The sequence below is a fragment of the Pan troglodytes genome, chromosome 10 (genome assembly GCF_028858775.2).
Source record: "Pan troglodytes isolate AG18354 chromosome 10, NHGRI_mPanTro3-v2.0_pri, whole genome shotgun sequence".
NCBI lineage: Eukaryota > Metazoa > Chordata > Mammalia > Primates > Hominidae > Pan > Pan troglodytes.
Window position 1 is genome coordinate 68,623,970 of NC_072408.2, and position 18,783 is coordinate 68,642,752.

At 36.2% G+C, this 18,783-nt stretch overlaps 1 protein-coding gene across 10 annotated transcripts in view; it reads left to right on the top strand.

Moving 5' to 3' along the window:
* The window catches only part of INTS13 (integrator complex subunit 13), a 33,317-nt gene extending 20,344 nt beyond the window's left edge, over positions 1–12,973 (top strand). For 3 of the 10 annotated variants that reach the window (XM_520806.7, XM_054664424.2, XM_063786871.1), the window contains 9 exons: positions 406–495; positions 700–789; positions 1,966–2,144; positions 3,568–3,738; positions 4,017–4,171; positions 4,458–4,688; positions 6,825–6,964; positions 11,709–11,844; positions 12,618–12,973. In XM_520806.7, the coding sequence (XP_520806.4) occupies positions 406–495; positions 700–789; positions 1,966–2,144; positions 3,568–3,738; positions 4,017–4,171; positions 4,458–4,688; positions 6,825–6,964; positions 11,709–11,844; positions 12,618–12,657 (1,232 nt within the window). In that variant the 3' untranslated portion in view covers positions 12,658–12,973. Of the gene's footprint in view, positions 1–405; positions 496–681; positions 790–1,965; positions 2,145–3,567; positions 3,739–4,016; positions 4,172–4,457; positions 4,689–6,824; positions 6,965–11,708; positions 11,845–12,617 lie in introns of all 10 variants that reach the window. The other 7 variants (XM_009425705.4, XM_009425704.5, XM_016923758.4 and 4 more) reach the window with 3 other exon arrangements.
* Positions 12,974–18,783: the final 5,810 nt, after the last annotated feature.

Here is an 18,783-nt window from a genome sequence, read left to right on the forward strand (position 1 = left end):
ATTTTATTTATTTTTTTGATACAGAGTCTCACTCTGTTGCCTAGGCTGGAGTGCAGTGTCGTGATCTCAGCTCACCGCAACCTCTGCCGCCCAGGTTCAAGAGATTCTTCTGTCTCAGCCTCCCGAATAGCTGGAATTACAGGCACCTGCCACTGCGCCTGGCACATTTCTGTAGTTTTAGTAGGGACGGGGTTTCACCATCTTGGTCAGGCTGGTCTTGAACTCCTGACCTCGTGATCCACCTGCCTCAGCCTCCCAAAGTGCTGGGATTACAGGCATGAGCCACTGCACCCGGCCGCTTTTATTATTTTTTAAATTAAAACATAATTGTACATATTTATGGGATACAGTGTGATGTTTTGATACATGTATACAATGTGTAATGTCTCTGACATATTTTTAAAGGTGATTCACATCTAGGTGGCGGCAGTCGAGAAGGCTCGTTTAAAGAAACAATAACATTAAAGTGGTGTACACCAAGGACAAATAACATTGGTAGGTATTTAAGAATAACTGAAAAAGACTAAATCAAAAGGTTCTTAAGATATTATGTGGGGGTCCATTTATTCTGTTTTGCATTTTCGTTTTTCATTGTTTCAGGACTCAATGAACTCAGTGAACAAGTTTTTTTTTTTCTTTCTTTTAATTGTGGGAATATTTCTTTATATTCTTTCAAATCAGTGTTTTCTTCTATTTCAGAATTACACTATTGTACTGGAGCTTATCGGATTTCACCTGTAGATGTAAATAGTAGACCTTCCTCCTGCCTTACTAATTTTCTTCTAAATGGTAACTTTAATTATTTAATGGTTTTGACTGAAATTATTTATATTATTTGAATTATTTATATTATTATTAAATTATTATTTGAGTGAAATTATTATTAAGAATATGAACTCTGGAAAGCTATATTCATCACTGTAGCTTTGCCATTTATTTGCCAAAGCTGTTTTAAACTTATGTAATTTGAAATACCCTTTAACAGTTTTTACTAACATTTAAAAGATGACTTTAGGTTTGGCTTTCAGGCTATTGCATCTAAGCAGGTTTTATTTAATAAAATTGTGAGAATTTTTATTTAAAAACTTTGACCTTCAGAGTCTAAATTGATTTGTTTTAGAAGCTATAATTAGAAAACAGATTTGAAGAATTAAATAGAAGCTAGAATAATATAGACCATTTATCTTGGCCCATTGAATTTTAAATCAAATCAAAGGTGGACTTACTTATATTTGAACATGATGCCTTTATCATAAATAAATATTATGTTTTTAATATTATACCATATGATTCTTACCTGTGACCTTAAATCTGTGGTTTCATTGTGTGAAATTTTTTTACAAGTCTTAATTATTTGATTCCAAATTAAAAGCTTCTCTGGTAATTCTTATGATCATCTCAGGTTTTGGAACTAGTGATCTAAAGAGTCAGTCTGTCTTTATCATAAGGTTATGTCATTCTTAGTTAAGCATAATTTGATTATCAGGCTAGGTGAAATTCAGATTAACATTTGGACATGTAGAATAGAAAGTAGTTATGATTACAGTGTGGATGAGGAACTGTTGTGTAAGTGAACTGAGACTGTGCCTTCTCCCCAGATGTTCTGTAGCATTAATAACCTGAGGATTATGGAGCAGTTGTCTCACTTTTCTTCTTGAGGTCCAGGAGAAAAATTCAATATGTACATGTAATTGGATGAACCATATAGCCAAACGTATTATGCCAGAGACCACTATAGTTGTTGTGAGAAACTGTATTAACTATGTAACCTTGGAGTAACTGAGATAAAGTTAAGGCTAGAATTCAGATTTTTAGGCATGGAAGAGTAGATACACTAAATTAGCAATGCTGGTTAAAATACGGGGATCAATAAATAAAATGAAAAAATCTAGACATAAATCTCAAGGAAATAAATGAGAGCCCATTTGAGTTTCATTACTGATAGTGTAATCTTGTTTTTGACAGGTCGTTCTGTTTTATTGGAACAACCACGAAAGTCAGGTTCTAAAGTCATTAGTCATATGCTTAGTAGCCATGGAGGAGAGATTTTTTTGCACGTCCTTAGCAGTTCTCGATCCATTCTAGAAGATCCACCTTCAATTAGTGAAGGATGTGGAGGAAGAGTTACAGACTACCGGATTACAGTAAGACTCTAATATCTATAAATTTTAAGTTTTGAATCTGTCATCATTCAGCAAGTAGTTATCAAGTGCTCGTTAAATGCTAAGGTCTGTGGAAAAAAAGAGACTGGAAGAAGTTGATTATTATTTTAATTAGGTGAATTTCCTGCAATATTTGCTCAAAAATTCTATTTATCATTGTTTAATCTTATTGTATATTCAGTATATACTGAGATGTATCTGAATTGCAATGACACGCTGGAATTGTAGGAAATAATAAATTGATTTGAACTAATATTTTAGGTGAAACTTAATTTCTAGTAATTTAAATGGCAAACAGAAACCTGGAATATTTGGATTGCTGCTACTTTGAAATAACATAAACTTTTGTATTATTGGGAGGAACATAAAAGGAAATATATGTCCATTTTTGGTAGAAATTCTGTTCTAATCTTGATTTTTCATTCTCCCTCCTCTCTTTCCTATATGGTATTTCATAGCTATTTACTTCTTGAGGTGGTTGTAAAAACTAAGTGTGATTTATATATATGAATATGCTTTGTAAACCACAAACTGTTATATACTGTAAGTAACTTTTTAATTAGGATTTTTTAAAAAAACGTAATATTTAAATAAGGAGAAGCCTAATCAATATTTATTGTAGAAAATTTAGAGAATATAGATATCGTAAAAAAACACCCACACCTGTAAATTACCTGTAATTTCATCATTCACAGATAACTATTGTTGACATGTTTATGTTATGTCAAGGTAGTTTTTTTGTTTGTTTGTTTGTTTTGAGACAGAGTTTCGCTCTTGTTGCCCAGGTTAGGGTGCAGTGGCGCAATCTTGGCTCACTGCAACCTCTGCCTCCTGGGTTTAGGCGATTCTCCTGCCTCAGCTTCCCGAGTAGCTAAGATTATAGGCGCCTGCCACCATGCCCAGCTAATTTTTGTATTTTAGTAAAGATGGGGTTTCACCATGTTGGCCAGGCTGGTCTCGAACTCCTGACCTCAGGTGATCCACCTGTCTTGGCCTCCTGAAGTGTTGGGATTACAGGTGTGAGCCACCGTGCCCAACCTCAAGGTAGTTTTTAAATAAGCAAATGGGTCTTCTAATGTGATTAACTGACTCTTTTATCTGTGTGTGATAGAAAAGTTAAATTACAGAAGGGAAAAAAAAGTGTTTCTTGGTTTTTACAAAAGGTAGGGAAAACATACCATGAATGCATTTATGTTTGAGGCTTTCTTCATTTTCATCGTATAAAGGCTGATAGGTTTCAAGTTCAGAAAGGATAAAAAAGTAGTGGAGTTAAGGGATACTGTTAGAAAAAATGTTTTGTTGCACATCACAGGACAGAAGACATCAGGGAAACAGACTAGTACATGTAATCCATACTGAAACATTAGACATAGTTTCTAATTTTATCTTATTTGGTTATCATTAGGATTTTGGTGAATTTATGAGGGAAAACAGATTAACTCCTTTTCTAGACCCCAGATATAAAATCGATGGAAGTCTTGAGGTCCCTTTGGAACGAGCAAAAGATCAGTTAGAAAAACATACCCGTTACTGGCCTATGATCATTTCACAAACCACCATTTTTAACATGCAAGCGGTAAGTGTTAAGTAGCTTCAACTTTTCTTATAGATTAGTTATATATTCTTTATAGAAATCAATTAGACAATTTGTAATTTATACCATTTCTTAAGCAAAGAATGAAATATATGAGCTTGCTAAAGTTAAAGAATTAATAATTAAAAATTGAAGTGATAGTTATAGATTCCTTCACCATGATAATCTTTAAAATCCTTTTGAAAATCAAGTTCTGCCTAGATGTTTTGATATTTATTTTTCAAGACAGATTTTCTTTTTTCTTTAAAAAAATCTAACAGGTAGTTCCATTAGCCAGTGTTATTGTGAAAGAATCTCTGACAGAAGAAGATGTGTTAAACTGTCAAAAAACAATATACAACTTAGTTGATATGGAAAGAAAAAATGATCCTCTACCTATTTCCACAGTTGGTACAAGAGGAAAGGGCCCTAAAAGGTACATTTTTTTTTCTTTCTTATTTTATAGATCACATTTACTTGATACATATTGTTTCTCAAGATAACTTATTCCATATGTAAATTCTATTTGAGGACATGTTTATATATATATTTGAGATGAAATAATACAAAATCATAGAAATGGATATATTATAGCCTAGAATTTCACTGTTAAGTACCAAGTAAGAGGAAGGAAGTCCACATTTCATTATTTCTTTTTACTTTACCACTAGAAAGTGACACTTCAATATTATTTAAAGAGTATTTCCAAATCTTTGCTGCAGAGATGAACAATACCGTATCATGTGGAATGAATTAGAAACCCTTGTCAGAGCCCATATCAACAACTCAGAGAAACATCAAAGAGTCTTGGAATGTCTGATGGCATGCAGGAGCAAACCCCCAGAAGAGGAAGAACGAAAGAAACGAGGAAGAAAGAGGGAAGACAAAGAGGACAAGTCAGAGAAAGCAGTGAAAGATTATGAACAGGAAAAGTCTTGGCAAGACTCAGAGAGGTGACTTCTTGGCATTGATATAGCACCATGGTGCCTTTTGTTACATCACATTCTGCATAGAACACTTTCATATATTCAAACCTGATTTAATAGTAGTTCATTTAATACATGTTTATTCATTTTCATTACTGTAATTTTATCATTCTTAAAATCTAGAGGATCTTTCTTGGGCGCAAAAAAGTATGAATTTTTACTGTTGGGGCAAAGTTAGTGTTAGTTTTTCCTAATTAACTTCTGAAAATCATAATGCATGATGTTTGGTATCAGTATGTGCTTTACATGTTGTGAACTTCACAGACATAATTTTATTCCTCTGTTCACTAAATATTTACTGAATGCTTATGATGTGCCAGGCATTTGGCACAAGATCCCTACCCTTGAAGAACATACAGTGTGATGGTAGAGACAGACAAATTAGTGATTGCAGGCTGGGTGCGGTGGTTCACACCTGTAATCCCAGCACTTTGGGAGGCCGAGGCGGATGGATCACTTGAGGTCAGGAGTTTGAGACCAGCCTGGCCAACATGGCAAAATCCTGTCTCTACTTAAAAAAATACAAAAATTAGCTGGGTATGGGGGTGCATGCCTGTAATCTCAGCTACTCAAGTGGCTGAGGCATGAGAATCGCTTGAACCCGGGAGGCAGTGGTTGCTGTGAGCCGAGATTCCTCCACGGCACTCCAGCCTGGGCAATAGAGTAAGACTTTGTCTCAAAAAAAAAAAAGTGATTGCAGCAAAGTGTGGAAGGTGCTATTATAAAAATAGGCATAGGATGTCCTTGGAAGCACAGAAGAAGGGCATACAGTCTATCCTGAAAATGTTTCTTAATAGTATACTCTTTTCCTTTAGTTTGTGATTTATATTATGATGTCAACGTTAAATCTGAAAAACATAAAAGTAATAAAGGCTTATAAATAGAAATAGCGTATCCTCTGGCTATATCCTCTATCCGCTTGCCAGAAATCAGACCAACACCAGGTCACTTTTTTTAAAATTAATTAATTTTTATTTATTTTTTTGAGACAGAGTCTCGCTCTATCACCCAGGCTGGAATGCAGTGGCATGATCTCGACTCATTGCAGCCTCTGCCTCCTGGGTTCAAGTGATTCTCATGCCTTAGCCTCTCAGGTAGCTGGGATTATAGGTATGTGCCACCATGCCTAGCCAATTTTTTGTATTTGTAGTAGAAATGGAGTTTCACCATGTTGCCCAGGCTGGTCTCGATATCCTGACCTCAGGCGATCTGCCCACCTTGGTCTCCCAAAGTGCTTGGGGTTACAGGCATGAGCCACTGCGACTGACGAAAAACACATCTTTTTATGATGGAAAATTTCAAACATATGTAGCAAAAGAACAGATAGTTACTCATCATCTACCTTCAATGATTAACAATTCATGGCAGATCTCATTTCATATATATCTTCATCCACTACCTTTACCACTACACCCATAGGAATATTTTGAAGCTAATTCTGGAAATCCTGTAATTGTATCCATTAATAATAGAATACTTTTATTCTCTTTGACTTTAGAAGCTCATGTTTTCCTTAGGGCTGCTGAGCTTCTGAAACAATACTGGCTCACCGTAAGAGGGAAAAAGTACTATCATTCAGGTCCCACTGAGCTTCAAGTACACTTTTGTATATTTTGCAAGTGTTTTTGTTCTCTGATGAAACTCTAAAAGTTTAGAGTTAAGTTTCTGATTTGCAGAACATAAATACATCTACACAATACATAGACTAGAGAATAAATGGGAATAAACTTATTAATCTTATTTGTAATTTGAAATTCAGTGTTATTTTGTTCCTATCTTTAAAAATCAGAATTGTGCAATTTCTTCTGAAGATCACATCATTTCCTACCTTTTAAATTTTAATTTAAGTATCTTCTTTTTTTTATATTTTACAGCTAATTCCTGAATTATTGCATTATTATTATGAAGGAAAAGGGAAACTTGTATTTAATTCATTAATTTCTGTTACCTGGTTTTAGATTGAGATTTTTGATTAGTCCCTAGGTTTATTTTATGAGATTAGCCATCTTTTATAAAGGTTGATATGCAAAGTTAGTTTAATTATTAGACCATTAGACTTCTAAAAATTTGAACTTTACATTTCATTATTTGTCCCTCTAAAAGATTAAAAGGAATCTTAGAGCGTGGAAAAGAAGAATTGGCTGAAGCTGAGATTATAAAAGATTCGCCTGATTCCCCAGAACCTCCAAACAAAAAACCCCTTGTTGAAATGGATGAAACTCCACAAGTGGAAAAATCAAAAGGTAAGGTACAGCTGTGGTAACTAGGTTTATAAAAAGTTTTCCAGGCCGGGTGTGGTGGCTTACCCCTGTAATCCCAGCACTTTGGGAGGCTGAGGCAAGCAGATCACCTGAGGTCAGGAATTCAAGACCAGCCTGGCCAGCATGGTGAAACCCCACCTCTAATAAAAATACAAAATTAGGCGGGCATGGTGGCACACACCTGTAATCCCAGCTACTCGGGAGGCTGAGGCTAGAGAGTCGCTTGCACCTGGGAGGCGGAGGTTGCAGTGAGCCAAGATCGCACCATTGCACTTCAGCCTGGGCAACAGAGCAAGACTCTGTTTCAGAAAAAAAAAAAATTTTCCAATGAAGCTCTGTTTTGTACAGTGTTATTTAATATTGTTGTGTATGTGAGGAAGAGTTCTTAAGTATTTGTGGGTGTTGTTTAGGACATTCTCTGTTTACAACCTGTATTAGTCCAGTCTTATGCTGCTAATAAAGATAAAAATACCCGAGACTGGGTAATTTTTAAAGGAAAGAGGTTTAATTGACTCACAGTTCCAGCATGGCTGGGAGGCCTCAGGAAACTTACAGGCATGGCAGAAGGAGAAGCAAACATGTCTTTCTTCACATGGCAGCAGCCAGGGGAAGGGCAGAGCAAAGGGAGAGGAAGCCCCTTATAAAACCATCAGATCTAGTGAGAACTCACTCACTATCACGAGAACAGCATGGAAATTTGGGTGGGGACACAGCCAAACCGTATCACAGCCTTAGAGAATACAGGCAGTAAATATATTTGTCAGTGTTAAAAACAAAAACAAGTAGTGTTATACTTTCATTAATGAAGCCTTTGGAAAATAAGCATATAAAGTTTGTGTTTTAAGAAATTTTAAATATGTAAACTTGAATCTGTTTATGTTCCTGATACTATAGTAAGAGCTGAGATATTGAATACAAACTCTTTTGACCCTAAACTCTTACGAAACCTAGAAATATGTAATATCACTCATTTATTGCTATATTAAAATGTGTTTGAGTTTCAGTGTAGTTATTATTATAAACAACATTTTCACTGTAAAGCCTCTTAATCTCTTATAGGCTAAAAAGTTTAATTTCCTCTTGAAGGAATTCTAGGCACCAAGGATATGATTTGGGATTGGCAGCTCCTGAAATCGTTCTAGGCCTTAGTTATCTTGAAGGCAAACTAGATTTAGTCTTTTTAGGATACATGTGTAATGGTATGCCATCATTAGACTACCTGATGTCCTGCCACTATGCCTCTCCTAAGGCAGTAGAACCAGCTTATGAATATTGGCAGCTCATCCTAGGGAGAAGGTAGGCTTGTTTGCTTTTTATATGCTTGTTATAGTGTATGTATATAGTGATACATGTTATATTCTTCAGTTCACTAGTTTCTTTGAAGCCAGAGATCACCCTTGAGGTGATCTTATTATATTTGCCTTTCAGGCATTTGCTAGTGGGCCCAGAAAATAATAGGATTTAAATAGATGTTTTTTGATATATTATTTCTCATATGACAAAATATACCACTCTTCATTAGGATGAGAAATTTAGGTCTACTCTAAACAGTGTTTCAGCATTGCTTGGTAAATAGAACTCTAAGGAGTATTACTGAGGCAGAGATTGCAGTGAGCCAAGATGCCACTGCACTCCAGCCCGGGCGACAGAGTAAGACTCCGTCACTAAAAAAAAAAAAAAAAAAAATAGTATTATCTATACTGGGAAAAATTGCAAGCACCTAAAAGCCATATTAGTAGGAAAATGACTGAATAATGGTGTGTCCATAGGGTGGTATGTATTTATTTATTTATTTATTGAGATGGAGTCCACTCTTGTTGCCCAGGGTGGAGTGCAATGGCACGATCTCAGCCCAGTGCAGCCTCTGCCTCCTGGATTCAAGTGATTCTCCTGCCTCAGCATCCCGAGTAGCTCGGATTATAGGTGCCTGCCACCACACCCAGCTAATTTTTATATTTTTAGTAGAGACAGGGTTTCACCATGTTGGTCAGGCTGGTCTCGAACTCCTGACCTCAGGTGATTCGCCTGCCTCAGCCTCCCAAAGTGCTGGGATTACAGGCATGAGTCCCTGCGCCCAGCCCCCACAGGGTGGTATTTATATAACCCAAGAATAATTATTGAATGAATATGTAAATAAGTTTTTTTAAAGCAGGTTACATAAACATATGTACTGTGATCTCAGTTTTAAGTTTTCATACACATATGTACTAGCTTGTCACTTAGATGAAATATCAGCTATCATTAAATTAAATGGATCCCTGATGCTTTTCACCCTAGAAATATTATATGAAATAGCTCATATGAGAAGCAACTTGATTGCACATTACTGCCTTTCCTTGTAACTTTCTATTTGAGGCTGACATTTGAAAAGTGTTTTTTTCTTTCATTCTATTTTATGACCTAAATTGCATGTCTCTTCTGATCAGCAACTGATCTGGGCCTTTTATTATACCTCAGTTTTATCTGCTTTGGAAAATGACTTCCCAGGCCTCCCCAAAGTGAATTTTGTGCCTGCTGTATACACTATACTTAAGGCTGGGCTATTCCAAATGTGCCATCTAGATTTGGCAAACGTCTATTCAACTCTCTTTGTATGATGCAGTAACAAAAAAAAAAAACCAAAATAACCATTTGTTGATATAGATTGGCACTGAAAAAAAGACTAAAATTTTTAGTTGTTAGAGCAGTGGCATTAGGATGATTTTATTTCCTCCTTTATGTGTTTTATTGTTTTCTAAATTTGTTCTCATGAACATGCATTAGTTTTATAATAAGAAAACTAAGAATTTTAAAATATATATGACAATATTAGCTCTTTTTGATGTACAGTTCTGTGAGTTTAGACAATGCATACGGCCATCACAATCAGGGTACACAACAGTCTGTCACCCCAAAAGATTTCCTCGTATTGACCCTTTGTAGTCATCTTTCACTCTCCTCAATCCCTGTAGTCATCCTTCACTCTCCTCCTCAATCCCTGGTAGCTACTGATACGTTTTCTCTTCCTATAATTGTGCTCCCTATAATTTTTCAGAATGTCTTATAAATGAAAGAAAATGTCATGCCACCTTTTGAGATTGGCTTTTTTCACATAGTATTATAATGACTAATTTTATAAGAAACTGCCAGCTTATTTTTCCAAAGTGGTGGCACCATTTTGCATTCCCACCACCAGTATGTGAGAGTTCTGGGTGTTCTGCATCCTTGTCCAGTTGCTGTTGTCAGGGTTACTGTTTGTTTTGTTTTTGTTTTTCATCCTATAAGGTATGTAGTGGTATTTCATTGGTGTTTTAATTTACATTTCTCTCATGATTAATGATGGTAAAACTCTTTTCCTTTGCTTATTTGTTGTCTGTTTGTCTTCTTGGGTGAAAGGTCCATTAAAATATTTTGTACATTATAAAATTGGGTTGTTTGTTTTCTTATTAGTGGATTTTGAGAGTTGTTTATTTATCTGGATACAAGTTCTGTGTTGGACAGGTGATTTGCAAGTATTTTCACCCAGTCTGTGGCTTGTTCTTCTCTTAAACAATGACTTTTGCACAACAGAAGCTTTTTATTTTGATGAAGTCAAATATATCCATTTTTGCTTTTATGATTATGCTTTAGGTGTTACATGTTAGAAATCTAACCCAGGGTCACAAAGGCTGATTTTCTTTTAGGAGTTCTGTAATTTTAGATTTACATTTAGGTCATGATCAATTTTTGAGTTATTTTCTATAAGGTACAAAGTATGGGTCAATATTAATCCTTTTGCCTACAATGTCCTAATGTTCCAGCAGCATTTATTGAAAAGACTATCCTTTCTTCATTGAAATATTGTACATTTATCAGAAATTAGTTGACTATGTATGTGGGAGTCTGCTTCTGGATTCTCTTTTATATTCTATTGGTTTATGTGGCCGTCCTTTCACCAATCCAGTACTGTCACAGTTACTTCAAATTAAGTCTTGTAATGAGGAAGTAAGAATCTTCTAACTTTTTTCTTCTTTTTCAAAATTGTTTTGGCTATTGTAATTCTTTTGCCTTATCATATTGTGCAGGAAAGAGTTAACATAGCAGGCCTGAGACTATTATAATTAGAAAAGCCTGCTTGCAGGTTTGGCTGTTGGCTGGCATCTGGGAACTTGGCTTTTGAGATATTGCCTAGATAATGAACTGAACACCTGCTTCCCTTCTGAAAGTCTGGAACTTTGGTCATTGTGGTTAGGCAGAGAATACCTACCTGATCAGCCCCCAGTAAAAACCCTGGACTCTACTCAAACAGGCTTTACTGGCAGAAATATTGCGCACATGTGGCTGCATGTTTGCCTATGGAGGTAGTATGCACTCTGCATAAACCTCATTGGAGAGAGTGAGCATGGGAAGCCTGCAAATGGATTCTGCCAGTCTCCACCTCATGTGTTCCTTCTGCTTACCGATCTGGCTGTGTCTCCTTACTGTAATGCTGTAATCATTCTTAACCAGGAGTGTAACTTTACATTTAGTCATTTGAGTCCTTCCATCAATCACTGAACTAGTGGTTGCTCTTGGGGACCCTGAAACACATACATTTTAGAGTAAGAGGAAAATGATTGCCTTAATCGTGTAAAATGAACTACAGAATTAACTGCCTTAATTGTGTAAAATGAACAACAGAATTAAAGGTAAGTTTGGAAATTTGGAAATTTGGAAGTAATAAATTATTCTATCTTTTTTTTCTCTCTCCTTTTAAATATAACACTAGGGCCAGTGTCGTTATTATCCTTGTGGAGTAATAGAATCAATACTGCCAATTCCAGAAAACATCAGGAATTTGCTGGACGTTTGAACTCTGTTAATAACAGAGCTGAACTATATCAACATCTTAAAGAGGAAAATGGGTTTGTGTTATTTATTGTCAAAATTGGTTTTGTCAATTGCCTGTATAGTACCTTAACAAACATTGCTTATTTGTAATAATCAGCAATTTTTTATTACTAATATTATGAACTAATACATGTTCCCCATAAGCAGAAAAAATTAACCTCTTTGATTCTTGCTTGTAAAAGGCTTAGTTATATTGATTGTAACCCTGAAAGTATTTACTCCTTAGAGCATTTCTTTTTAATGCTTAATAAACATTATAGAGGGAAAAATCATACCACTTAGGATATAATGCCAATCTCTGTAAAATAACAGAGGAAAATGTTTTCCTATTAAGGAATACAATATTAAGAATATTGATTATAGTAAAATAAATCTCAGATCTGATTATTTTGATTTTTTTTATAAGAAATCCTCTTAATTTGTTGGTGGAAATACATTTATTTAGTGGGAAAGGAAATAAATTCTTGACGAAATTGTAGAGATTTTTTCCTTAGTTTTGCTTGGAAAGGGAGAGTGTGGTATAGTCAAACAAACAAACAAAAAAAAACAGTGGCCTTTGACTTGTAACCTTGGGAAAGTCACTTAGTCTCTCAAGGCCTCAATTTTCACTGTAAAATGAAGAAGTTAGCCTAGCTAGAGGAACCCTGATGTTAGTCCTTTCCTAAAATGCTGATGTTCTGTTCTGTGAATATATTATTTTAATTTTCATGTGAAAGGTAGATAATTAAGGAGACAAAATGTTAATGAATATTTATCTTATGAGCTCATTTTTTTCTTCCTATTTCAGGATGGAGACAACAGAAAATGGAAAAGCCAGCCGGCAGTGAAGAGTGACTTGAAGAACTAAATTTAGTATATTGCAAAAATATTTTGTGCGGAATTCGATATAAGTACTTTTACAGCAAGATTGTATAGTTATGTTGCCTGGACTGGTTTTTACATTTTTAAAATATTTCAGCTGTCGTTTTTGTACTAATTATAAAATTGGCACATAATTCAAAAATATACATTTGAGATGATTTGTCCTCCCAAATTATACAAGTTTATTTTATGGTATAAAGTGTTCTCTCTGGAAATGTTTTTAAAAAAATTCTTAGGCTTCTCTTTGCGAAATAAAACTATTAAAATATTTGAAATGCAAAACATTGGAGAATTACTTTAGAAGATACTTTAGTCACTTAATGACTGAAAACAACCTATAGGAATTTTTAAAAATTTGATGAGAGTTTAAGATTTGCAATACTTAATATAAAATTTTGCCTATTAAGCTGCATCATATATTGTGCTTTTCTAAAAAAGAACATTGTTTTTATTTTGTTTTAAGTTATTTTGCATATGTGTTCTTACCCATTTAAAAGTAGAGCTTTCAGGTAGGTTGTGTAATTTTATATTTACTAGTATTGGGTAGTTTTAATCTTTATATTTTTCTGTGAAATATTTTCCATCCATTTGCTTTTCTTATTGAAAGAGAAGCATAAAGGAAATTACTTCACAGATTTAGAAGAAAGAAAAGTTACTAGGTTGATTTTATCTCTGGATAGAATCTTAGTCTCATTTCTCAGAAATGTCATGGTTACATGTTATATGTTTCTTGGGCCTTTTTCCTGTGCTGCTTCATCTAGAAGTTTATAACATGTTACAAAAGGTAGGTTATTTCAATGTTAAATGCTAATTGTAAGTTTGCCATTTTTTTCCTTGAGTGTTTATTAGAGAAAGGAAGCTCTTTATACAGACTCAGTATTTTCTTTTTTTTTTTTTTGAGAGGAAGTCTCGCTCTGTCGCCCAGGCTGGAGTGCAGTGGCGCAATATTGGCTCACTGCAACTTCTGCCTCCCGAGTTCACACCATTCTCCTGCTTCAGCCTCCCAAGTAGCTGGGACCACAGGCGCCCACCACCACGCCTGGCTAATTTTTTGTATTTTTAGTAGAGACAGGGTTTCACCGTGTTAGCCAGGATAGTCTCAATCTCCTGACCTCATGATCTGCCTGCCTCGGCCTCCCAAAGTGCTGGGATTACAGGCCTGAGCCACTGCACCCGGCCCTCAGTATTTTCTATTGAAAAAAAAAAAAAAAACTGGTCTTTACACAGGGGTTCAGCAGCCTTCCAGGTCAGCCTGGTGAAATTGACATTGCTCTCCTTTATCAACTCCTGTCTCATTCTCAGTCCTCTTCCCTCAGATAGAGCTACTTTTACTCCATTCCACTGTGTTTAGATATACATTGACACAAACCATACACAGGCAGGGCCAGGCCTAATTAACATCTTAGACTTTCGGGGTTTAAGGAACCATAACCCAATAGCTAATTAATAGATCATATTTACTTTTCAGTGGGCTCTGACCTTTTATTTATTTATTTTTAAATTATACTTTAAGTTCTGGGATACACGTACAGAATGTGCAGGTTTGTTACATAGCTATACGTGTGCCATGGTGGTTTGCTGCACCCATCAACTCGTCATCTACATTAGGTATTTCTCCTTATCCTTCCCCTTGTTCCCCCACCCCCCGACAGGCCCCAGTGTGTGATGTTCCCCTTTCTGTGCCCATATGTTCTCATTGTTCAGCTCCTACTTATGAGTGAGAACATGCAGTATTTGGTTTTCTGTTCCTGTGTTAGTTTACTGAGAATGATGGTTTCCAGCTTCATCCATGTCCCTGCAAAGGACATGAACTCATCCTTTTTTATGGCTGCATAGTATTCCATGGTGTATATGTGCCACATTTTCTTTATCCAGTCTAACATTGATGAGCATTTGTATTGGTTCCAAGTCTTTGCTATTGTGAACAGTGCTGCAACGAACATACGTGTGCATGTGTCTTTATGGTAGAATGATATGTAATCCTTTGGGTATATACCCAGTAATGGGATTGCTGAGTCAAATGGTATTTCTGGTTCTAGATCCTTGAGGAATTGCCACACCGTCTTCCACAATGGTTGAACTAATTTACCCTCCCACCAACAGTGTAAAAGCGTTCCTATTTCTTCACATCCTCTCCAACATCTGTTGTTTCCTGACTTTTTAATGATTGCCATTCTAACTGGCGTGAGATGTGATCTCATTGTGGTTTTGATTTGCATTTCTCTAATGACCAGTGATGACGAGCTTTTTTTCATATGTTTGTTGGCCACAAATGTCTTCTTTTGTGAAGTGTCTATTCATATTCTTCGCCCACTTTTTGATGGGGTTGTTTTTTTCTTGTAAATTTGTTTTAAGTTCCTTGTACATTCTGTATATTAGCCCTTTGTTCGATGGATAGATTGCAAAAACTTTCTCCCATTCTGTAGGTTGCCTGTTCACTCTGATGATAGTTTCTTTTGCTGTGCAGAAGCTCTTTAGTTTAACTAGATCCCATTTGTCAATTTTGACTTTTGTTTCCATTGCTTTTGATGTTTTAGTCATGAAGTCTTTGCCCATGCCTATGTCCTGAATAGTATTGCCTTGGTTTTCCTCTTGGGTTTTTATGGTTTTAGTTCTTACATTTAAATCTTTAATCCATCTTGACTTCATTTTTGTATAAGGTGTAAGGAAGGGGTCCAGTTTCAGTTTTCTGCACATGGCTTGCCGGTTTTCCCAACATTGTTTATTAAATAGGGAATCCTTTCCTCATTGTTTGTTTGTGTCAGGTTTGTCAATGATCAGATGGTTGTAGATGGGTGGTGTTATTTTGGAGGCCTCTGTTCTATTTTGTTTGTCTATATATCTGTTTCGGTACCAGTACCATGCTGTTTTGGTTACTGTAGCCTTGTAATATAGTTTGAAGTCACATAGCATGATGCCTCCAGCTTTGTTCCTTTTACTTAGGATTGTCTTGGCTATACGGGCTCTTTTTTGGTTCCATATGAAATTTAAAGTAGTTTTTTTTTCTAAGTCTGTGAAGAAAATCAATGGTAGCTTGATGGGAATAGCATTGAATCTATAAATTACTTTGGGCAGTATGGCCATTTTCACGATATTGATTCTTCCTATCCATGAGCATGTAATGTTTTTCCATTTGTTTGTGTCCTCTCTTATTTCCTTGAGCAGTAGTTTGTAGTTCTTCTTGAAGAGGTCCTTCATGTCCCTTGTAAGTTGTATTCATAGGTAATTTATTCTCTTTGTAGAAATTGTGAATGGGAGTTTGCTCATGATTTGGCTTTCTGTTTGTCTGTTATTGGTGTATAGGAATGTTTGTGATTTTCACAACATTTATTTTGTATCCTGAGAGTTTGCTGAAGTTGCCTATCAGCTTAAGGAGTTTTTGGGCTGAGACGATGGGGTTTTTGAAATATACAATGATGTCATCTGCAAACAGAGATAATTTGACTTTCTCTCTTCCTATTTGAATACGCTTTATTTCTTTCTCTTGACTGATTGCCCTGCCAGAACTTCTAATACTTTGTTGAATAAGAGTGGTGAGAGAGGGCATCCTTGTCTTGTGCCGGATTTCAAAGGGAATGCTTTCAGCTTTTGCCCATTCAGTATGACATGGGCTGTGGGTTTGTCATAAATAGCCGTTATTACTTTGAGATAGGTTCCATCAATATCTACTTTATTGAGTGTTTTTAGCATGAAGGGGTGCTAAATTTTATCAAAGGCCTTCTCTGCATCTGTTGAAATAATCATGTGGTTTTTGTCATTGGTTCTGTTCATGTGATGGATTACATTTATTGATATGCGTATGTTGAACCAGCCTTGCATCCCAGGGATGAAGCCGACTTGATTATGGTGAATAAGCTTTTTAATGTGCTGCTGGATTCAGTTTGCCAGTGTTTTATTGAGGATTTTCACATCGATGCTTATCAGGGATATTGGCCTGAAATTTTCTTTTTTTGTTGTGTCCCTGCTGGGTTTTGGAATCAGGATGATGCTGGCCTCATAAAATGAGTTAGGGAGGAGTCCCTCTTTTTCTGTTGTTTGGAATAGTTTCAGAAGGAATGGTACCAGCTCCTCTCTGTACCTCTGGTAGGATTCAGCTGTGAATCCATCTGGTCCTGGGCTTTTTTTGGTTGGTAGGCTATTCATTACTGCCTTAATTTCAGAACTTATTATTGGTCTATTCAGGGATTCAACTTCTTCCTGGTTTAGTCTTGGGAGGGTGTATGTGTCTAGGAATTTTTCCAGTTTTTCTAGATTTTCTAGTTTATTTTGGTAGAGGTGTTTATAGTATTCTCTGATGGTAGTTTGTATTTCTGTAGGATCAGTGGTTCTTCTTTATCATTTTTTATTGTGTCTATTGGATTCTTCTCTCTTTTCTTCTTTATTAGTCTGGCTAGCGGTCTATTTTGTTAATCTTTTCCAAAAACCACCTCCTGGATTCACTGATTTTTTTTAAGGGTTTTTCATGTCTCTGTCTCCTTCAGTTCTGCTCTGATCTTAGTTACTTCTTGTCTTCTGCTAGCTTTTGAATTTGTTTGCTCTTGCTTCTATAGTTCTTTTAATTGTGATGTTAGGGTGTCAATTTTAGATCTTTCCCGCTTTCTCTTGTGGGCATTTAGTGCTTTAAATTTCCTTCCGAACACTGCTTTAGCTGTGTCCCGGAGATTCTGGTACATTGTGTCTTCGTTCTCATTGGTTTCAAAGAACTTATTTATTTCTGCCTTAATTTTGTTAAGTACCCAGTAGTCATTCAGGAGCAAGTTGTTCAGTTTCCATGTAGCTGTGTGGTTTTGAGTGAGTTTCTTAATCCTGAGTTCTAATTTGCTTGCACTGTGGTCTGAGAGACTGTTTGTTATGATTTCCATTCTTTTGCATTTGCTGAGGAGTGTTTTACTTCCAATTATGTGGTCAGTTTTAGAATAAGTGTGATGTGGTGCTGAGAATAATGTATATTCTGTTGATTTGAGGTGGAGAGTCCTGTAGATGTCCATTAGGTCCACTTGGTCCAGAGCTGAGTTCAAGTCCTGAATATCCTTGTTAATTTTCTGTCTTGTTGATCTGTCTAATATTGACAGTGGGATGTTAAAGTCTCCAACTATTATTGTGTGGGAGTCTAAGTCTCTTTGTAGGTCTCTAAGAACTTGCTTTATAAATCTGAGTGCTCCTGTATTAGGTGCATATATATTTAGGATAGTTAGCCCTTCTTGTTGCATTGATCCCTTTACCACCATTATGTAGTGCCCTTCTTTTTCTTTGATCTTTGTTGGTTTGAAGTCTATTTTATCAGAGACTAGGATTGCAACCCCTGCTCTTTTTTTGCTTTCCATTTGCTTGGTAAATCTTCCTCCATCCCTTTATTTTGAGCCTATGTGTGTCTTTGCATGTGAGATAGGTCTCCTGAATACAGCACAGTGATGGGTCCTGACTGTTTATCCAATTTGCCAGTCTGTGCCTTTTAATTGGGACAGTTAGCCCATTTACTTTTAAGGTTAATATTGTTATATGTGAATTTGATCTTGTCTTTATGATGCTAGCTGGTTATTTTGCCCATTAGTTGATGCAGTTTCTTCATAATGTTGATGGTCTTTACAATTTGGTTTGTTTTTACAGTGGCTGGTACCGGTTTTTCCTTTCCATATTTAGTGCTTCCTTCAGGATCTCTTGTAAGGCAGGCGTGCTCTACCAAATGGGAGACGATTTCTATGGCTGGATTTTGAACTGTGCCAGTAGCTTTCTATATTACTCCATGTTGTTGATTGTTAGGCTCTCCAACTAACAATTTTTTTTTTTTTTTTTTTTTTTTTGTGATGGAGTCTTGCTTTGTCGCCCAGGCTGGATTGCAGTGGCGCAATCTTAGCTCACTGCAAGCTCCACCTCCCAGGTTCACGCCATTCTCTTGCCTCAGCCTCCCGAGTAGCTGGGACTAGAGGCACCCACCACCGTGCCCGGCTAATTTTTTGTATTTTTAGTAGAGACAGGGTTTCACTGTGTTAGCCAGGATGGTCCCGATCTCCTGACCTCATGATCCGCCCGCCTCGGCCTCCCAAAGTGCTGGGATTACAGGCGTGAGCCACCACATCTGGCCTCTCCAGCTA